Source organism: Watersipora subatra, chromosome 4 (genome assembly GCF_963576615.1).
Source record: "Watersipora subatra chromosome 4, tzWatSuba1.1, whole genome shotgun sequence".
NCBI classification, from domain to species: Eukaryota; Metazoa; Bryozoa; class Gymnolaemata; order Cheilostomatida; family Watersiporidae; genus Watersipora; species Watersipora subatra.
Window position 1 is genome coordinate 24,865,455 of NC_088711.1, and position 23,844 is coordinate 24,889,298.

Consider the following 23,844-nt stretch of genomic DNA (forward strand, 5'->3'; position numbering starts at 1 on the left):
TGAGGTCAACTTGGGAAAATCTTTTAAACATCATCCGCCTTCCAGCTGGTGTTGTAGGTTTAACTTTGATTATAAGTTTGGAGCAGTGCACAAAAACTACCTTTCTTTTGAGCATTTCCATGATTGAAATGTGTGGCGCCAGACATATGAAGTATGCGTAGAATATCACATTTTATTATTATGTTTTATGAAACCCAACATTCTCACAACATCCCACTCACTACTTGCCAGCCAAAGTGGCTGCAAATTGGCTTATATTATGTCATGTATCACTCTCAGCCGTCTCATTATGTTGTCCTACAAGCAGCTGGTAAACAATAATTAGCCAATACTTGTAAAGGTTCCTTTCTCTTGATCCTGCAGGGCTCCCTGACATAAATCATAGTTGCTTTAAGTTAGACTGGAGGTGGGTCCTGTTTACTGGAGTGTGACTAGCCACGTTCTTAGATCTCTGGTTCACTTGGTTGATCTGTGTTGGTTCTGTCAGTTCGCTCATATTTCGTTCGCTTCTCCACTCTCTTGTAAGTTTATTGAACTGATACAGTTGTATTAAACACATTGCTGGCAAAGGTTTTTTGACATTACGGGAAAAATTGCTTGGGATGACCATTTATAACTTGCTCCTCTATTCATAGAGAGCACATTTAGTTCTACTCACTGCTGTAAGTCTCCACCGTGGTGGCGTCCTGTAGTCTGACACCAGTCTTTGACAATCGCTTAATCATATCACACTCCTGGCTGGACTCTAGCTATTTGACCATCATCTGCACTGTGTGACCAAAGACAACCTGTAGTTTCCTTTGTACTTGAACGTTTGTTTTATTGTATCTCCTATTATTGAGTGTTTGCCACTCTAATTGTTTTGGCTCATTGTTCATGGAGACTGACAAGGAGTGTGCTCTGTGGAACCTCGAGCCTTGTGTGCGCGATTTGTTTGTATTGGACTCCCGCATAAATTGATACGTTAATTTGTTTTTGTATTCTTCATTATAGATTTACAAGTTGATTAGTATTGCGGAGTCATTCGAAAGAAAGGAACAGGTGAGTCTTTAGCTTTTATTCTGCTTTTAGGTACTGAACACTCCCAGCGTAGCCACTCAGTCAGACTCGAGCACTTCGCAGTTAATCCTACACGCTGCGAGCTCTCGTTGAAACTGTTAATTACGGCGCATTTAAATATAGGCCAGGCTCCAACAGCTCGTCAAGTAATCGCTTCCGTCATTAGATTGCTTTCAACAATAAGAACACTTAACCATCGATATCAATTGCAACAAAGATTATACAATTTTGGACCATAGTTTGTCCATACTTATTAAACTAATATAACACTTTTTTAGCCTTTCTCTTTTAGGAACTAAGGCTAAGACCAGTCACACATGTGTACATTATCTCTAATACGTAGCAATCTCAGTTCAGTCATGTCAACCTGTCACAACACAATGCCAAAGCTACTGCATACAAGCACCTGCTCCAGCTTGCAGCATTTCGTCTGACGGCTTATCTCTGTACCATACCTTTTGTCAATGAATCTTTTTATTGCAGATCGGTACACCTGGCCTATCTTGGCGTACAGCTGCTCAAGCTGCCAACCAGAGTAACAAAATGGATGAAAAGCTGCGAGCCGCGCTGCAGGAGATGGATGACATCATGAAAGGTTTGTTATCCTATTTTTCGTAATTTAGAATACATTTGACAGTAATTTTTTATTTGAGTCTTTCAAGTTATTTGTCTGGAAATTAGGCAACAGAGTGACTATTCCCATTGCTACAAAGAATACTGAGGCTCGCCTGCTAGCCATTATTCCTAACCATCTTTCTAATGAGGAAACTCTTATATGATATGGGTACTATTAAATTCTAGGTGAGCAGCGTAAATGAAATAGAGGTATTATTATTCATATGAAGGTGAGGTAGTATGTACAGTGCAATATACTTTTTTGTTTTCAGTTGTAATAACATAGTATTATTATGTTTATTATTTCTTGCACTTTTGGCATACATGTATTTTGTCCTTTTATCATGATTGCTAGCAGAAACAGTCCTGCAGCTTTTGAAAAGATTGCCTTATAATTGCCTATAATAAGATTGCCTTTTCTTTCCTCATATGTGGGGACCACTAGCGGTTCACCCATTCTAATGCACTTTAGATGGCTGGAACACTCTAAGAGCATTTTATAAAACAATTCTGGCATGGCTTACTAATTAGCAAGGGCTAATCTGACTTGCTTTGAAGCTGTTTTTGTGACAAGCCACGGAGATGTCCATGTAACAAGCCATGGAAGTGGTTTTGTGACCGGCCATGGAGGAATCCCTGATCCAATAGTATTTGCATGTAACAGCAGACATAGGATAGCTTCTATACTTTGCTAGGCCATCTTGACAGTAACTTTAGTGGCTCAAATCGTTTGCTATATGAACTCCTAGCTTCAAATCTGGTTGACTGCACTGTGGGCTTAATAATCTCCTGCTGTCAACTGGTGTTGGGCTACAATAGCTGTTTATAGACAATTGACCAATCTGCAGATTGTGATAGTTTTTAACCGGATAATTCATTGAAACCGTTGGTCGCTAATTTGTCAGAGTTTTATAATACAACACAGTATGAACTCTAACAAATTTATTATTGTTATCATAAGTGTTGGAGTATTTCCACTAGCATTGTTTTGGATGGTATGTAATTAATTTTAACTGTCAGCGGGTGTTTGCATGCTAACTTTCCTTGCAGACTTGAGAATTTGTGTTCAACTAGCACAGACCTGTCTTATGTTTCTGGAACCTCTGCCTAACAGATGCGAACTACTACAGCCATTGGTAAACTTTAAAAGTTGTTTGCTGTGGCATATGGAAGTTATCAGGAAACTACGGTTAAAATGTTGTTCCTCTTCATTCGAAATTAGAACAAACCATAGATATAGTAAACTCTTACTATATCTATGGGTTTACTATATCTATGAAACATTCACCCTTCACGATTGAGACTGACTTGTTGTGTTTATCATGATGCTCATTGTTAGTGTTTCACCTGCTCAGTCTCAGGGGGCACTGATTTCTTCACTTAACAACTTTGTGACGTTCTAAGGCAGTGAAGATTTCATCTGTGCATCCTGAAGCGTAGATTTCAGCCTCATTCTAGTGCAGGGGTTCCTAACCTTTTTTGACCTAGGTACCCCTTGGGAGTCATATGGCAAAAAATGTACCCCTTTCGAAAACACAGTTCAATCAAGGGTATTATTGGTTTAACTTTATTAATATGACAAGTGTGCATTATTAAAATGTGTCACTTAAACAGGTGAAGAAATATGGTCTTGTATGAAATTGCTATTTTATTAGAATAATGATAACTATGCTGTACAACTTTTATACATCGTAGTGTTTTGTTACTTTCCCACTTATTTTGGCCAGTCTAATGGGAAGGCTGTGCCTGCTTCACATCAGTGAGCTGTTTGAGGTCCTGTTCAGTAAGAGATAATGAAACTCTGATAGTGATAGCCTTTGATAGTGACAATTTATTTAGTTTGGCTTCAGCACTATCTCCAATAATACAAAGAACTATATCCTTACAACAGGGTAATATTAATCTCTACCCAATTGTATGTGGCTTCTTTTTTTGCCACCCTGAGCCCCACTAGATAGGAAGCATGTACCGCTGTCCTGTATTCCTAAGCAAAATGACCTGACTCATCCAAGCGGGCCATTTTAGCGCTTTGTTCGTGTCTCTGAAAATATGCAATATCCTTTTTGGCCTTGTCAGCGTGTCTTGTTTCTAGACGGCGTTTAAGAAAGCTCGGTTTCATACTAGATTCAGAAAAGATCTTCAGACACTAAACACACTGTGGCAATTGCTTCCCTTGTCTTTCAAACTCTGTGAAACCGTATTTCATGTACTCGGTGTGATACGAACGTTTCTTTGCTGGCATTGTGTTGTATCGTCAAATCTAAAAATTGAAAATGAATCTAAAAATTTATTTACTAATCTTCAATTTTAATACAGAAACTGCTGGTAAATACTGTGAGTTGGGTTCAATAGAATGTAACAATATTACCACTAGTAAAAGGCCAGAGCTGTTAGTAAACTCACCGATCACCAGGAGCCTTAAGAGTAAACTGCCAGCCTACCACTTTTGGGGTGCAACTTGATACGCAGCTGGAAATTATGCCATGACACAAAGATCTACCCTTTGTCTACTTACAATCATAATAAGCATTGTACCATTCATGCTTAAGTTTGCCTGAATGGCAAAACTAATTGGTTTTAAAATGATACCAATAATCGCTCTATAGTAGTGGTTTCAGCAAAGTTATTAATAATTAAAGCCAAACTAACCAAAAATTTATTAGGTTTCTAACTTGTATTGTACCCCGAAATTTCTAAAATGTACCCCCAGGGGTACTTGTACCCCAGGTTGGGAACCCCTGCTCTAGTGCATGAGCCGGCCTTTGAACATATATGTTCACTTTGGAACATACCAGTGAATTTTTGAACATATAAGCCCATCTTTAAACATATCAGCACATCTTTAAACATATACCATAAAACCTTTATTTGAACGTCGCCTTTATTTGATCACCTCTATTTGGCCTTCACCTCCATTTGAACGCCACTATAGGAGAAGAATTGACAAATAGAGCGAAACCCTTTGCGCCACCTCCATTTGACTGCCATCTTGACACTCTTTGATATTTACAAACCCATAATAGCAAGTCATCAGTGGAAAAGTGTCCACAAAATTGTACTAATAATGACTCGGTTACAGCAATAACAATTAATTCTTACCTTGTTTCTGTTCGTATCAAAGTCTGTTTGCCAACTTCAAAGCTTTTCAGTTTTTTGTTAAAACTTTGAAAGCAGCACCATAAAAAATACGTGATAACTGTATCAGGCTAATAGTAGCTCCTTGTTTAATGCGGTCTTAATACGCAGGCGTAATTCTTCCCGAAGTTTGACAAGCCATTTGAAAAATACAACGCCACCTCCATTTGACCGCCACCTCCATTTGACCGCCACATCCATTTGACCGCCACATCCATTTGACCGCCACATCCATTTGACCGCCACCTCCATTTGCCCGCCACTATAGGGGAGGGTTGTAAAATAGAGTGCCACGGCATTCAAATAGAGGTTTCATGGTAAGCCCAACTTTAAACATATAAGCCCACCTGTAAACATATCAGGCCACCTGTAAACATATCAGCCCAACTTTAAACATATAAGCCTACCTGTAAACATATAAGCCCATCTGTAAACATATAAGCCCACATGTAAACATATAAGCCCACATGTAAAATGAGCCCACATGTAAACACATAAGTGCACATGTAAACACATAAGCCCACATGTAAACATCTAAGCCTACATGTAAACATCTAAGCCTACATGTAAACACATAAGCCCACATGTGGGCTCATGTGTATTTTAGCCCACAAAATATGAGCCCACATGTAAACATGTTTTCTTTTTGTATATCAATTTATATCATTTTGTTTTTCCTGTAAAACCAAAGTATTATGTAACCAGCTTTAGCACTTTTATGGCGAATACATTTTTTTTGAAAGACAAAGCAAGAATTTTACTGTCTCGATGGAATTAGTTTGTATGACAATCATATTAGCTGACCCAACATTTAGGTATCTGGTTGGGTACATATAGTACAGCTATGGTTCAACATCAGGTCTGGTGAGTAGAATGGGGACAACAAGGACCCATGTTATGATCAAAAATGTCATATCTAGAGCTATGGTGATTGCAGTATTATATTTATTATGGTGTATCACCAGCATTTTTGTAGAGTTGGTTCATCCAGCTAATGCTGTAGTCTTTCATATAAAATATCGTCTATACTAAGTGACACTTGATGACAGCCATGCTTGGTTCGTTTCTTATATGCGTTGCTTTTCTATGCTTTGAAGATATCCTTCGTAAAATTTTTTTATTAGTTTAAAGCAGCAATTATACTTAGATTTTTATACAATTAGCAGATCATAGACAAGCAGAATTCTATAAAATTAATAGAAAAGTTTAATAGACTCAGGAACTAATATACAGCATTTTATGTACATGTAGTTGTTCACATTTCCCGGTCATTTATCGCCATTAATTCGAAATGTTAACAATTTTTTATGTTTAAAAGTTTGTTAGAAACTTTTTTTTCAATTTTTAGTTTTAGCTTGAAATTAAATTAGATTGTTTTCTATTATCACATCAACAATATATGACTGGTCAGAACAGAAATGATAACACTCGCTATTTTATATAAACTAGATGTAGTCAATGTCACTCAATGTAGTCGGAAGTTTTGAAGATTACTACTTTCATTTGTTGAAGATTTCTTCATAGGATCAATTCTTTGAGGACTGTCATAAAAATATGTTCTTTGAAAATTCAAATCTTGGTGATTTCTAAGTATGGAATGATGCTACCAAAGGCCATTCCTCAAAGCTTCGGAACAGTAATTAGTAACAAGTTTTCGTCAGTGCTGGCACAAGTTGAGTACCGACAAATAATAGGGTCATTTGAAATTGTCGGTTTCTATCTTTAATAGAATAAAGCATGCTATGAACAAATGATTGAAAAACGCATTATCAGACTGAAAAGAATTCACCGTAAAAACCAAAGAGGTACACCTGTATAATGAACAAGCAGGTGGTATTCTTGTCATTTCAGGTACGATTTCATTTATCATTTTAATGGCTCATTTTGTACCACTACTAAACTTTTCAAATCTATAGCTTGTCCATTCATTCTTGTACTTAATATAATATTTCTCAATACCCCAGTCGTTGCCATGCCACGGAACATACTGGTTTCAGTGTGGCCACTAACAATAGCTCATTGGTCAGATTTAGCTAATCCTCCCTATTGGTAAAGCTGTCACTAGTTCAAGCAATTATAAGTGTGTCTAATGAACTGAGCATCACTGCCATTTAGTCCATGGATCAGTTACAAGAATCTGTGGTGATCTCACCCCTTAAGAGAGGCTTCAACAATCTTAAGCTGATCTGTATGCCGCCATCTGTGTTGGTTACCTTCGGGACAATTGTATCTTTTATGTAGCCTACTGAAGAGCTCAGTTGGAACCCTCAAACTAAAATGACTAAACAGAAATAAAAACTTAGATGCGCGTAATGAGGTTAAAAGTTGGATATATGGTATAGGGTATATGGTTAGGTATAGGTATATAGTTAGGTATATGATATATGGTTAGATATATGATATATGGTTAGGTATATGATATATGGGTTGGTGTATGGTTAGATATACTTTTAAAAATGTATCTAATATTTTTAAAAGTATGTTGCACAATTGTTCTTTTCAATGGCAGAAAACTCCCACCTTCCACATCTGTATGACTATGAAATAACTCAAAGGTTCTAGGTATTGCGCTGGTAATACCAGCTGGTAATATTGCACTGGGTCTTATGATGTGGGGAATTACGACCAATATTTGCAGACAAGTGTGTTTAGGCATTGCTATGTGTGGTAGGCTGCTAAAGCAGTGATGTCTAACGCATCGTTGTATGTGTATAATGATTACAACACTTTAGAAGAGCCTGCCCAGTCGGCTGCTTTGAACTAAGTTATTTTAAACATTTGTCAAGTGTTTCCTTTGCTGTTCAGAAAACAGTTACTATGGCTGTTGTATTGTAAGTTAGCAGTTTGGATATCCTGCTTGGATTGTTTGTGAATATCTCTAGTATAAACTGGTTGTTATTATATGCAGGGTAAGCTGGTTATGAATATATCTAGTATAAACTGGTAGTGAATATATCCAGTATAAACTGGTTTTGAATATATCCAGTATGAACTGGTTGTGAATACATCCGGTATAAACTGGTTGTGAATATATCTACTATAAACTGGTTGTGAATATATCTACTATAAACTGGTTGTGAATATATCCAGTATGAACTGGTTGTGAATGTATCCAATATAAACTGGTTGTGAATATATCCAGTATAAACTGGTTGTGAGTATATCTAGTATAAATGGGTTGGGAATATATCCAGTGTCCTTTTAGCGTGGTTAAACTTTCCCTTTGTATGAAAACTTGCAGATTACGAACTAAGAATGGATGTCACTGTTTTACTTTTTCCTAAATACCGTAAAACCTCTATTTGAACGTCACCTCTATTTCACTGCCATCCTGAGAGAAGGGTTGAAAAATAAAGCGCCACTCTCTAATTGAACTCTACTTCCTTTTAATTACCACTTTGACATTATTTCTTTTTCACGAGCTCATAATATCAATTGATCAGTTGAAAAGTATCCACAAAATCGTATTAATGTGAACGATTGTTCACATCAACAACAATTAATTTTCTCGTTGTCCAATTCCAAAGCTTTGTTTTTTTAATAAAAACTTTGAAAGCAACACCATAGAAATAATTAATAACTGTCTCAGGCTAATAGTAGTTCCTTGTTAACACTGTCTTGATACTTCAAAGTACAGTGGAACCTCAGTTCTTGAATGCTTCAGTCCTCGACCAACTCGGTTTTCAACCAAAATATTAGAGATTTGTTCGTCTCGGATCTTGACTATAAATTCGATTCTCGACCAAACCGGAACATGCGCATTTGAATTAAACATTCGGAGCAGCTCCGGAAACAGCATGTTTATACGTTTATCTACGTTGTTATGAGCCACTTGCGGAAGGTTCTCAAAAAAGGGAGAAGTTTCGCGTCATTAATTGTTTACAAAAAGGAACCATTTAGGAGGACGTCGCCTCTACCGAAGAGACTTTCTATGGACACAACTCCTCCAGTCGAGTTACCCTAAATTGTTTTGGAGGAGGATTCTTCTTCAAAGATATGAATGAAATAAACGTGCCATTGCTGTTTCTATTTTCTTTTTTACACGATGTTGATGTAACTGATCTGTTGCATTTTTTTTGCTGCTTCATTATAAAATTTTTGCGATTTTTGGTATTTTATCGTAACCTTGAATGTTTACTTTGTTTTCTTTTTCATCATCATAGATGAAAAATCCTTTATTAAAGTTAAACACGATCTATATCTACCCGTTTTTATAGTATGCAGTATACAGTACAGTTTATGGTGTAAAATGTTAAAAAATACTTTACTGAAGTTGTTAAATCGTCTTGGAACGGATTAAAACTTACATATATTAATTCTAATGGGAAAACCTGTTTCGGATCTCAAACAACTCAGTTTTCGACCAACCTGGAACAGATTTTGGTCGAAAACCGAGTTTCCGCTGCACATGTACTGTATAAAAAAAATGATTTACATTTACAATGGTAGATGAACGACTAGCTTTAGGGTGAAGGTTGCGTTTAGTGAGCAAAACTTTTACGCGTTACATTTGTTCTAAGCGCAACGATTAAAACTATAGATCTGCCAAAAATGGTTTTGACGCTAGTATCGACTAATTCGGCAGTACAGAAGAAGGGTTGAGGTTGGAAGACATTGTGAAAGGTATTGGACAACCAGAAGAAGCTCGTTCCATCGAAAGCAATTTATAAATTTGCATATTAGTTAATAGCATCCTTGCGGTTATCGTAATACAGTCTTACAATGGATCGACGCTCATAACTCCTCTTCTATAGCACATAAATTGCCAGCTTTGGCTGCAAACTGTAGCAAAAATATCAATGAATGCTATGAGCTTTTATTCGGCATTGTTAAATCTATATATATATAAATGTGAAAGTATGTGTGTCCCTCCAGCTCTAGCTATTATTAGAATAGCTTTAGCTGGACAACGCTGACACAACATCATGTCTTACTGACATTACAAGCCTAGCGCTTATTAACTAGCTTATTGGAATTTTCCATTGGCAATGTGCCAGGCTAATAGCAAGTGGTAGGCAACTCTCATCACTTGTCATTGTTTATAAGCCGATTTTTAATACCCGGGCAACGCCGGGAGGCACAACTAGTCTATATATAAAATAAAGATATGTCTTCAAATTTAGAATGAAATAAAAAATTGAAAGCTTCAACAAATTGCAAAGCAAGGTACAGGTGATAATATCATCGCAGATTAATTGCAAGCCATAAATAACAACTGGTATAGGCTATATATTTCTCAGTTTCGCAATGCATATTTTATTTACAGATATTTGACAAGTTGGAGGTAAGTTAGCCGATTTATTGCATACAAAGGGGTTAACATCGCTCTATCGGAACAAGAGGGCAAAATATAGGCGACATTTGCTTCGCCCATAAAATGGCTAAAGTTATTTTCCCAAAATTCTGACGAGCCATTAGAAAAATAAACTGCCAGCTTCTAATTTAGTGCCATCTCCAATTGACCACCACTAGAGAGCAAGGGTCGAAAAATAGAGCGCCATGGTGTTCAATTAGAGGTTTTACAGTATTAAGATGACCTGTATATCTGGATGACCTATATATCTAGATGACCTGTATATCTAGATGACCTGTATATCTAGATGACCTATATATTTTAATGACATATATCCAGATTACCTGTATATCTAGATGACCTCATTCATTTGACACTCGTAAACTAGGTACTCTATTAAAAAACCAAAAGCTCTGGCACTCAGTCAATAATTTAAACTTTGGTATTGGAGTGGGTCTTTTCCTATTTTATGTTTGATGTCGAAGGAATTTCCTCACTCTTATCTCTTGATGACCAGCACGACCACTCCCGCTTTATTTCATGCTTGTCATCACACAGTAGAGTTGAGATAAGTTGCGATATACCGTATGGCCATTGCAACCAGACGTTCAATTTGAATACAGCTTCATGGCTAGTTGCCACATCGACACCCTGAAGATAAAAAATGGATTATTCACAGTTATGCCTTGCACAACATCTACGTCTCCGGAAAATTTCTATAATAGATGTGTGACTGTTTAGCTACAAGTCTTAAAACAGTGCATAGCCCTAAATTCATGAATGAGTGTGTCGCCACTGGGCAGTTGCCATCTCTAGGAGCTCCCATCTCTACCAATTCAGTTCATAAAGCTATTTCTATTCTTTTAATCTGAACACTCAGTATGTAAGGCCAAATACTCGGACCAAGCAGTAACTATGGCCATCAGAGTATATTGGTAATTGAACCCTGAGAGGTTAGCAGTTGTCTATGGGGTACAAGTGTTCTTCAGCTGAAAGGGAATTGAACAGACTAATATTTAAACTGTTCCACCACTTATAAGATACATTCAGAGCTAAAAATGTCTTCAATGATTAAATTTCTTCGCAAACATGCTGCACAAAATTGAGCTATCATATGGCTATACACAATCTCCCCAAGATGTCCCAGCCGATATCCGCCTGCATGTCAGATACAGTATATTGATTCATTATTGTGGGATGTTCTAATTCTGTCACGTCAAATGTATTCAGTATATATTCAGCTATATTCAGTATACAAGCTATATTCGGTATACAAGCTATATTCAGTATACAAGCTATATTCGGTATATAAGCTATATTCGGTATATAAGCTATATTCGGTATATAAGCTATATTCGGTATATAAGCTATATTCGGTATATAAGCTATATTCGGTATATAAGCTATATTCGGTATATAAGCTATATTCGATATATAAGCTATATTCGATATATAAGTTATATTCGGCATATAAGCTATATTCGGTATATAAGCTATATTCGGTATATAAGCTATATTCGGTATATAAGCTATATTCGGTATATAAGCTATATTCGGTATATCAGCTATATTCACACAGGATTTGCATTATAATATAAGTCGTTATGCTGAATCATAGCATACATATTTGGTTTCTTGCAAAACGCTCCTTTATGCTTGTTGGCCAGCGGTTCCTTGTTTTTGTAAGTTCTTTTGATATTAATTTTGTTGTAAACCCTCGTTTCACCTTCGTTACACAATAAATAATCGTGTAAGTGCGCGAGTATCCTTTATCTCGTGATTGTCTTCTCGTGTCACTTTCAAAGGTAGCTGTTGTTTAGGCCTATGCGTATTTATAAATTTGGAATTATCTATACACCACATTGAATGATTAATGATTACCATGGTAATCACTCCATCGATGTGCAGATAACTTTCGATGGATCCAAAGAAAATATTTTTATTGTTCATCGAACCTGTTTGCTATGTGGAAAGCTGGCTGTTATGTTAACCTCCAAATATTAATAGCTGTTTATTTAGATCTCAGTCCGCAGTTATGTCGAGGGTAGGCACCTACCTAATGCTAAACTCCATATGCATATGAGGCATGCATACCCATATGCACACCACATATGCATACAAGATATGGGGTATGTGTGCCCATATGCATACGTGGTATGCATATGGTGTAAGCGTACCCCGTATACTAGCCTGTCTTGACAAACTGTTGTTTTTGCGGAGTTGTCCACCGTTGAGCGGAGTGAGCCCCCATTGAGCGGAGTGAGCAAAACAACAGCTTGTCACAAGACGCACTGCACCTGATCCATCCGTTGCACTGAAAGGGAGTTGTTCTCTTCTGTCTATGCGGCTTGGTTGCGATGTTATGTCGGTTGTTCCATTGGTAATCATAACGGATTTCGCTCAAAAATTTTTGTAAAAAAAAATAAGATGACAACGTTTAACCAGAGACCAGTCTCTGCGGAAAACTTGAAAATAAAATAAATTTAAAAAAAAAAATCAATTGGAACAAATAAAACTGACTGATACAGACATACAAATACAACTGAGTGAACGCACAAATAACATGTTCAGGTGCTGTTGTTGCCTAAGTTTTTAAGTTCTACTAAGTTTACCGCAGAGACTGGTCTCTGGTTAAACGATGCTATCTTATTTTTTTCTACATACATTTTTGCTCTAAATCCGTTATGATTACCTATGGAGCTACCAACATAACATCGCAGCCAAGCCACATAAACAGTAGAGAACAACTCCTTTTCAGTGCAGCTGATGCATCAGGTGCGGTACGTCTTGTGACAAGCTGTTGTTTTGCTCGCCCCGCTCGCCGGTGGACAACTCCGCAAAAACAACAGTTTGTCAAGACAGGCTACCCATGTACATACTCCATAGGTGGAAGCAATTTGAAAGCTCTCTAACAAAGGCGTTATGTTATTATCCATACACCATTTTACAATTCCGTTTCCGGTCTCAGCAATATTGCAAGTTCTAAGATATGATGGAGCATACTGCTCCTTCTCTCATATGGTCATCCTACATTCGAAATCTGAGGAATGATTCAAAGTTCACAGGCTGTTAACTTTCTAGTGTACTGCTCATGGCTACACTTTGCAGTTTGTACAGTTGTCAAACGGCAATGACCCTCACGGAGTAGATTAATCCTTGGCTCAGAGGCACTAGGATTAGACATGTCAACAACCGTAGTGTAGGCAGGTGTCAAACAGGCAACATGTCACACATGATGACTGGCATGTTATAGATAAACACACACTTCTCTTTGAGAAATTCACTTCTGTAAACACTTTTCACTCGTAATTTGTTCTACTTTTGTCTTCGCTTGATTGGGAGTTGTCCCGCTTTGACGTCACTAACAGGCTATTAGGCCGTATAACAGTTTATTAGGGTAGTTAAACTAGGTGGTTGGTTTACGGCTACAGTTCACTCCTTGCAAGGTCTCCACGTAATCAGTAAATGAAGGGACGCCCACCTACCGCTATCCAATTGAAGCAATTTGTTGCAATGCCGCTAGACAGCTAGACCTTTCTTATTAATCAGTATTATCATAATCCTGTTTCTGTTCACGAGTATTACGGACTTATAATCAATCGGCCGAGCAGTAACTCTCTGATTACTATTGGTAGTCTTATTCTTGTTACCTTCGGTGGTTTCTATGTTGAAATCTGCCGGCCAATGTCAAAAATTGAACAAATTGCTTCTCAAATGGTTCATACAATCAGCTGAATCACGAGTCTACTTGTTTTGTGATTTTTCCATAAGATCTTACTGCCAAATGTGTATCTCCGAATCTTACTGCCAAATGTGTATCTCCGAATTGTGTAGCATACAGGCTTTGGTCGGCTGTACGCGAGTGTGTGAGCTGCCCCTTAGCCTGCTTTTACAATATGTATTTTAATACTCCAGATAAAATTATTTTGCTATTATTTATTTGGTCATAATAACGTTATGGTGGAAACAATTCTTATATATAGGCACGAACTAGGATTGCTAGTATCCATTATAATTTATAAGTGCAGTATTATAAAACACAAATATATCAGACAAGCCATCAACTCAAGAGGGGCAGACTGTAGTTCATGTATGTGACAGAACAAAGGTCATAGTTTCCTATATGGCCTTTGTCTAGCGACTCCGCTAATGGATGCTAATAGTCACCTGCAGAACCTTGGCTTTCTTCGAGACAGGCTAGACATTCCTTATTAGGATACATACAATTATGTAGTAATATCTCAAGAGGAGGCTATTAGAGTTAATATCTTATTCCTGATTTTTTTCTGATCTTATTCCTTATTTTACTCTGTTTCATCGTTTGTATAACTTCTATTTGTATTAGAATTAAATACGACACAAGTGTTTTTTATTTTACACCTTTAATTTGTTCCCCAACAGAGTGTAAGTATACGCTTGGGTACCATGTAAGTATGCGCATGTTGTATTACTGTGGGTAGGTAGATTAGAGATGTGGTAGTAAGCTGTAGTGCATGTTGTATCACTGTGGGTAGGTAGATCAGAGATGTGGTAGTGAGCTGTAGTGCATGTTGTATCACTGTGGGTAGGTAGGTTAGAGATGTGGTAGTGAGCTGTAGTGCATGTTGTATCACTGTGGGTAGGTAGATTAGAGATGTGGTAGTGAGCTGTAGTGCATGTTGTATCACTGTGGATAGGTAGAATAGAGATGTGGTAGTGAGCTGTAGTGCATGTTTGATGCTTGTCACACTTGTTTTCTCTGTAGTTTCTTGTGTGTAAATTTCAAGTGGTTCTTGTTTTCTCTCATTTATGGCAGATTTGAGATGCCTTTGCACGGCAGACCCTGTACATCCTCATCCTCACCTAATAGTGATGTAGTAACATAATTGTCTATAGCTATTGTTTATAGATATACCTGATATTGTACATGTTATAGTAAAAGGAGTCGATGAGTGTCTGATCATTTTAGCTTATCTTTCATAGCCATATCGTATGCATGCGTATAGCTGGCCAACATGAGTTTCTGATTGTTGACTCTGCTTAAAGAACACTGTCTTGATGACAAATAGTTACAAGTCACTTCCTGTCAATCCCTGGCTACCCATACTTAACACTCCTTTTGGCAAATTTAAATATAATCATTTCCTGGCATGATAATTCGGAAGGAAGACGTTGAGAAGCCATTGCTGGTAAATGTTCCTGATTGAGCATTGCCTCCACTCTTTTCCTCATTATATCGCTGATTATATATACGTTTTATATATGTATGTCTTTTAGCTAAAACATATGGTAACATTGCCGGGCATGATAAATAGTTATAATATGAACTTGCGCCCTTTAGACTCACTACCTCCTCGCTATCCCCTTAGGTGTGTTGTCAATGTCAATATCCCGTTTAGTGCCTTGTAATGCAGTTGCGTGTTGCGTTATAAGTCAGTAGTTGTGCTCTCATGGCTTGGGACTGGTAGTATGTAGTATCCAGAATTGGAGTTGTAGTTGTAGCGAGTATCCAAGCTCACTCAGTTGCATGATTGGATTGCATAGTTTCATCGCTTTGAGTACTCTTCAACTCCCACCTTTTCCTAGAATTTGTGATCATGTAGGTATCATCACATCATATTATCCCCATTCCACAGAATAGGAACTTCAAGTAGAAATTGTGTGATGATTCATTGTGGCTCTGGAATGTTTGATGAAACTGTATATGGCGGTGGTGAGCCAAGACCATTTATCAGATGGTCAGGTCTACTGCAACACTCAACCCTTTATTGGGAATGTATTGTTTTACTGTTGTTACAGCATTATATTATTCTGATGCTAAAAGTATCATTAGAAAATGCTACTGTTTAGCATTAGCCCCTCTTTGTTTGAAACCTTAAAATATAAAGGGGTCACCCTAAATGTTACTAATTCAGAGTCGTGCTTACTTTGTTGGATGTTCCTTAGGTACCACTATTTTTTATAACTCGCAGTCAGCTTTGATGGGAGTGAGCAAGACGAAGAATGTTACACGCGGGTCAAAGGTCATACTGATGATTTGCTTAAGCAGCTCAAAAGCTGTAATAACGCCCAGAGGGCTCTCGAAAGACTCCCTGCTCCTACCATCCTCTATCTCAAGTCCTGGCTTCTCCCTGGTCAGCGAAACAGCTCATCAGTTCATGGCAGCAATGGCGAGGTAATACATTTTTGTTTTAGCAGAGTGTCCATAAGAACATTAAGAGCCTTCACCGATGCTGCTATAAATTACATCGTTGAGTCCTTTATATTTAGTCAAGCAATGAACTCATAAACACCCAGCACCTTATGGGGAATGAGAAGACAACCCTTAGACAACCAAATATCTGTGCTGTTTAAAGGTTCACTTGCAACAAAATTTACATTAGAGTTATTTGGTATCAAAAGGTTCACCATGTCTTACTCTGCTGTATTATGGGTGCAAAATATGTGGAAATGTGATTACAAGCTCTTAAAAGCTAAAAAAAACTGCTGTAGGTTAGAATCCCTTTATTTTGATGACATACTCAACTCGAGGTGATTATTGTTGTGACACGTAATGTTATCACGTGAAATGAAAAGCCAATAAAAGGCTCAATATAACACTTCTTGTAGCACTAGTTTATGACAAATACTTCAGGTTTTACCGGAAAGATGCTCGCTACTTTGCAGTTTCGTTTCAGCTTGGTCTAATCATCTAGTCATAATCTGATCGCGTGACCCATATTTTCCATCAAATGGCGCGAACAATTTTTGCAGCATTTTTCGACCATCGCAGGTGACCAACAGGCTCCCTCATGCTTATCAGAGGATGATATGCCCCTTTTCGAGCTAAGGTTACAAAATCAAACTAATTTTTAAGCAAGGTTTTGGGATATCAGTGCTCAACATGACAGCATTACAATGCTAATTAAATTGACATTGACGCATAAGGACAATAGACATGGTTTTATTGAATGCGTGAAGTAAATTTATGAAAGTATTTCGACGAATGAGATTGCATGAAAGTGCAAACAGAAGCGATTGTGTTCAACTACGGTATATTTCAGCCGTTTTGAGAGAGATTTCAACCTACGGCAGCGATTAACTGTTCATTTTTTAGCTTTCAAGAGTTTGTAATCACATTTCCATATATTTTGCAGCTACAACACAACAGAGTGAGACATGGTAAACATTTTGATACCAAATAACTGTAATGTGAATTTTGTTGTAAGTCAACCTTTTAAGATGAACTTACACAAAATTTTAATAGATTTTATCAGAAAGTATCAGTATTTTTCTATCATTTGTAATTGTTTTTATGTTTGAGATGATCTGACTGCCAGGATGTTTCAAAATTAAAATTGATAAATCTTGATCATAATTATAACACTCAGAAAAAAATAGATACGAAATTACATCATTAGCTGTTATCATTGCGATAATAGCTATCGGCTATTGTGTTCAAGTTGAAGCATTATACGTCTGTATTCTGTCATCTCTTTGCTACTACAGACATCATATTAGCACTTTCACTTGATCTGAGCATTTTATAAATTTTAATCCTGACAATCAAATCATCTCAAACATGAAAAACAATCGCAACTGATAGAGAAATATCAATACTTTTTGCTAACGTTTACTCAAGGTTTGGTGCAAGTTCATCTTTAAATGGATACTTCCAAAAGCTAACAATTTTTATCACCTTGGGAAACGTTTCTTATCTCGATGAACACTCCTAAGCCTTTTAACACCTCATGTTTGTCTGCTGAACTCCATCTGGTGGCTGCAATTTATTAGTTTACACATCAGTATGAGGAGTCATCCAATATATATACTAGCTGGACTATCCAATATATATAAATGGGTGCCTCCATTTTATATCACAAAGTGTTCCTCTAAAGCGTGATTCCCATATCGGCCCCAGTCCTATTTTGGAATCCCGAGAGTAATCTCGCGCAACACGCTTGCAGGCTAATGTTCACATGAAGCTGCGTAGTTGATGATCGCATAAAAATGGCCGCTCGCCTTTCTGTTTCGAAGGTGCCGACCTTCCTTCACCTGTACAGGGCATTTTGGGAAGGTTTTGCCTGCGGCTCCTTGCGAAAGTTGAATACCGCTAAACTCTTGCGTTGACTGTCGATAACTACCGGCAGTACTCTGCGTGTAGGTTCCCATTTCATCGCCGCGATCCTGCCACCGGTGTTTGTGTCGTATATGGTAACATTGTTCCTATATGTGATCCTGATGATTTCCATTAAGGTCATGAACTCTGTATGTGATTAAAACTAAACTGCTTGTTCTGAAATGGCTGCGTTGCTTTCTTTTTCCGCATTGCTTTACGTCATAGCATTACGTCATAGCATTAGCTAGTAAAAAGGATGGAACTGATTATAGTTCATTGGCGGAGAATTTTAATCTAGCCTCTTGATTCTCTCATTACATGATCTTTACACAGTTGAGTTGGTTGAAACAAAGGGATGAAATAAGTTACAAAAGGTATGAGCTCTGAGGGCCTCGAGTGAATGCCAGCAATTATACGCTGCAAAGCTCTCTACAGCGGCGTCTACATGCAGCTGTTCATCGCTGCATATGTAACTAGTCGAACCCTAGATACGTGTGCTGGTCAGAAGGTATTGAGGTGGTTACAGTAAAAGGTCATGCGTATGTGGGAGACTATCGACGTCTTCTACCCTCGACATGCTCTAAAGTCAGACGACTCCTCTCATTTCGAACTCCACGCATTCAAGTTGTTCAGTAGATACGCAGGCGTGAATGTATATGCTCGGGCTCATAATGGCTGACTCCGGCGCACGGATAAGGATTAAGCACTTGTCTTCTGGACGAGTTACAAACAAACAGGTACTCATTTTGTATGTTTTACTTGCAATCGGATCTGCGATAGTTGTCGGAGGTCTCAAGATATTATCTTCTGGTTCGGGGTGGGGAAAGACTCCCGGCATCACTAGCATTTGGTGGTAGAATTTCAGGCTTCGGGTATAGTTCTCATCCTGAGTGACAGCATTTTGGCAATATGCAGTTCATATTGGGTCGGTGAGCTTGTAGTGGGTCGGCACAATTTGAGGCTTATTTAGTAAATCGTCTGAGCGAGATGGCCGCTTTTTCGGCTAGACCAGTTAAATGTGAGAAGGGATCTGTTGCTGAGGGGCTTCTTTCACCGCGGTTCATGTCACGTCGAAAGGTCAGTAATCGTCTGTAAATAGGACAACTCCTCACTTACACTTGCTGGTAAAGCCTGGTTTCCATATGACCGTGCAAAGTGCGTAACAAGGCGCACGACGTCATGCGTAAGCCGGCTGTGATGTGGAGACGTCAACGCACTACGATCACGCGACGTGTGTACGCTGATCGCAAGGATCCAACAGAATGGATCCTTGCGACGGGTGCGTGCGATGATGTATCTCACAATACACAGCTCGACCTTTTTAACCTATCCCACAATTCAAACGGAAAGCTGTTCGCTAAAGAAATCGGTCTTCCGTACGAAAGCGTAAGGAAATTAACCACCATGTCCAATGCAAGCATGGCGCCTATGCGCGCTATGGAAACACTGTATCGCAGCCCAAGCAATGCATTGCGCACGATCACTGGGGCCACTCACGATCATTGCGCTGTCATATGGAAACCAGGCTTAAATGTAGATATCTTTGTCAGCTTTCTGAAGGTCATGAACTCAGTCTCTGTATCAGGAGAGCCGTATAGTTTCACAGAGTCCCGCGACTAACAGAAGCGTATACGGGAGCTCGCTCGATTCCAAACAAACAGGCCGCGCCTACTATTTTTATATAAGTTATAATGGAGAGGTCGCAACATTAATCAACAAAAACTACTCCCATTAGCAGTCACTTTAAAATTGATTGTTGTATCATGAACCATTTGAAAGAAAACAAAATCTCCTACAAAAAGCTGCTAATAACGTTTTTGTAAAAACGTAAAGTAAATGCAAAAAAGCGCGGTATTGAGTGCAAGGTATGAATATTCCATTAGAGATCAGTATGTCGATCGGGTTTGTTTGGAATCCGACGTTTTTGTTTCCGGTTTTGGTCGCGAGACTTTTTAAAGCTATATGACTTTGCAAGTACAGAGCTGTATAACTTCACAGAGTTTCGCCGCTAACGGATGCGCATATCGGAGCTCGCACGGCTCCAAACAAATAAGCTGCGCCCACTATTGTTTTATATAAGTTATAATGGAGAAGCCCCAACACTAACCAACAAAAATTACTCCCATTGGCAGTCGCTATGAGATTGATTGTTGTATTATACACCATTTGAAAAAAAACAAAATTCTTTACAAGAAACTACCAGTGATTTTTTGTATTAAAGTGAAGTAAATGCAAAAGAGTGAGATGTTGAGAGCGCGGTAAGAATATTCCATTAGAGATCAGTATGTCGATCGGGTTTGTTTGGAATCAAGCGTTTTTGTTTCCGGCTCTTGGTCACGGAACTCTGTGAAACTATACGACACTGTGTATCAGGCCTTTCTGAAGGTCATGAACTCAGTCTCTGTATCAGGCCTTTCTGAAGGTCATGAACTCAGTCTCTGCATCAGGCCTTTCTGAAGGTCATGAACTCAGTCTCTGCATCAGGCCTTTCTGAAGGTCATGAACTCAGTCTCTGCATCAGGCCAGTTGCAAGTACGCAGCAATTTTTGGTTACGAAAGTTTGTTTATAAAATTAAATTAAAATGTAATTACAGATTTTGTAACAGTGAGTCGTCCACCAATGTGGGAGCAGCAACTAGTTTTACTCTGCTTTCATGTTGCGTTCTATTGAGCAGCATTCAAATGGATTCACCTCATACCATAGAGGTACCATATATTAGCTTTATTATATACAATAAATACTAAGTCTTTATCATTATTATACGCGCTGTAACTATGGCTTGAAGACTGTATAATATACACACACCACCAATAAACACACTCACCTTCACTGTGTCATCTCATTTATAGGAAAAGCATTGGTACACGACCTACTGTTACAGATATACCGTGTTGGTTAATTACATATTTACTGTTATTTTCGAAATGTTAGGTTTTAAGTAGAAAATTTTTAATTGCTATTTTAAATAAAATTTTAATGCATGGTGCTAATGTTGTTTCGCTAGACTATGAATATTAGAATAGGTAGGGTGTAGGGCTACCCGGCCTGCACCTGTGCGCTACTCGGCTGGTCACCCTGGTATAGCTCTTAGTGTTAACTCATGAAGCCTGTCAGAGGAAGATAGATCCAGGTAGTTGCTACATCTGGAGATTGTTTCTGGCAGTAATTATTGTATATGATGAAATAATAAGGATTAGCAGGCACACGCCCTGAGGTCTTGACAGTTCGGCTATAGATTGACATCATGGTTGGTCATAGTCCGAGGTGGACAAACCTGGTTATCGCCTGATATTGTGCAGCTGCTTCATCTGTCACTAGCAATTTAGCAGGAGACCAGGTGTTAGCTTTAGCCAAATTTCATGACCAGCCACCTGCTCTTAGTGAGCTACTCAATAGAATAGACTGTGATCCTTTCATTGACCAACTGCTATTGTCATAGATCTTCTGGTCATCCTTTTTCTCGACGCGGAGTCTGAGTATAATAGATGTGTTAGAAGTTCCTTAGAACGAGAGACGAGGTGTTATTAAATTGTTTTGCGAGCTCTGCCTTTTGTGCCTACGCTTATTTTACAATTATAACAACATGTAGTTGATATTAGTGATCTCTTATGCACAAAGTAGCAGCTAGAGCAATTGGATGCTGTTTTCTTTAATATCACCTGCTAGGCGGCGATTGCCACAGGAGTTGTCTCCTCTTTCATCATCATACTATGCTTTCTTTCACTCAATGAGTATTTGTTCAGATCATTATATGAAGGCACCAACTGATAACTCTATGTATTTTCAGATGAATTTGGTTTATGGTGGGCAGTATAGCGATGAGACAGGATACGCTTCGAGCAACCACTCCAGTTCCTCGAGTGCAGACATGAAACAGCTTGAGTCGGACAATGATAACCTCAAGGTATGCTACGCTACTCATTCCACTCCCATACTTGCAAAAATTTTTAACGTACTGTCTGGTCCTATGGTATTCCCACTCACGGCGGCTACCGTATATATCATCTTGATGTTTAAAGATGTACTGACACAAAACTTTAGTAAATTTTATTAGAAAGTATCGGTATTTTTCTATCATTTGAGGTTGTTGTTGTTCTTAGGTTAAAATGATTAGAAGAAAAAAATTCACCAAATTGACTTCCCTAGTCGCCTTCACCGGGCTGTCTGTCGCTCGTTATTGCTATCAGCTATTACGGTACATTCAGGGTGTAGCATTACGCGTCCCTATTCTGTCGTCTCTTGGCCAAAGTGCAACTATAAACATAATCATACATCCACTTGAATCTGAGCATTCCAAGAAAGGATCTCGTTTTAACTATTACGTGTGTATCTCTGGACTGGATAGGTTGGCAAAGACAAAAATTGCATCGAACTAAAGCTTGACGTCTTAGCTTTATACCGATATTATTTTAATTTGCATCACTTCAATGGTGTAGGTTCAACTTTAAAGTTGATGAAGGAATTCGGTCAATGAGCAAATTGACTGATTAGCAAGAATAACAGACAAACACATGAGAGATGATAACTTGAGGCTAACATGAGGTCAATTATCAGAGCAGTTTGGTCAACAGACAATTTGCATGTTGCAGAGGCAAATTTGGTCACTACAGTCTCAGATACAGGACAATAAAGGTCAACTCAAGGTCATTGAAACGAGGCTCGCCAACAGCAATGAGAAGCTAATGAAGGCAGAAGATCGATTGCATAAGGTTGGTGTGGCTGGATAAGTAGGCTAAGATACTTGAATGCCTCCGCCTTGCTAGATGTTTCTAATGAGGGTTTTTTGTAATGAGGGTAATGCTGTGGCACAGGCTAGGCTTAGCCATGCTAGCCATACCTGTATTGACTTGCTGAGTATTTGACTTCATCCTCTATGTGAACCTGGAAATAGTGAGAGTACTGCAAAAGTTGATTTCACTTCTTGCTATTCATAGAGGGACAGACTCAGTTTGTTGTCTGGCACCCTCTTGAGGTCAGCTGGGGACATTCCCAATTCTAGGCCACTCCGGGTCCTTTATGTTGCACAGTTTCAATTAGTGCACTGGACAATTACTGGCCAACAACGTTGTAAACAACAACACAAGCAGCGTAGAAAAGGGTGGTTGAAGGATTGTTGGCACGCTAGGCCATTGATAATTGCACTTATGTCAAGCTGGTGCTGCCTTTTTACGTAGCCACGATATAGACTGAGCAGCTGTTAGCTAATGGGCACGGCTGATCTACAGCCCTTCTCGACTCCATAACTACCTAAACAGGAGAATGTTTTTTCTTAAGCTCAAGGGTGGGCATTACACCTCTGCATGAGTGTAGCGAATCTTCTTCTACTGACAGTTGCAAGTCAGGTGGGTTCCCTATTTCATCTCTATAACCTGTACTGGATTCTAAACATAAACGAGTTGTCGTTAGCAATATCTAATGTTTATCCTAATCATACCAATTTCTGAGGGGCCGGCTTTGTCAGCTGACTAATGCTTATTAGTTTATGTAAACATATGAGAGAGGTGAGTCAGATACGGCCAGGTTGACAAGCTGTCACGTGTGCCCTCTGTCTTTCTTACAGCACTCGGTCTATTTGAGCTAATCTATATCAGTCGTTATCATCTGCACTGTTACTGAACCGAATAATAAGCCTCATGCCGGAGAAACAGTTATCATTGCTTAACT

The 23,844-nt window shown here is 38.5% G+C and overlaps 1 protein-coding gene across 3 annotated transcripts in view; it reads left to right on the forward strand.

The window, feature by feature from the left end:
• Positions 1-473: 473 nt before the first annotated feature.
• The window catches only part of LOC137393202 (liprin-beta-1-like), a 35,357-nt gene continuing 11,986 nt past the window's right edge, over positions 474-23,844 (forward strand). For 2 of the 3 annotated variants that reach the window (XM_068079648.1, XM_068079649.1), the window contains exons 1-6: positions 474-521; positions 994-1,041; positions 1,543-1,654; positions 16,054-16,256; positions 21,968-22,084; positions 22,770-22,889. In XM_068079648.1, coding sequence (XP_067935749.1) covers positions 1,603-1,654; positions 16,054-16,256; positions 21,968-22,084; positions 22,770-22,889 — 492 coding nt within the window. In that variant the 5' untranslated portion in view covers positions 474-521; positions 994-1,041; positions 1,543-1,602. Of the gene's footprint in view, positions 522-993; positions 1,042-1,542; positions 1,655-16,053; positions 16,257-21,967; positions 22,085-22,769; positions 22,890-23,465; positions 23,523-23,844 lie in introns of those variants that run through there. The other variant, XM_068079650.1, reaches the window with a different exon arrangement.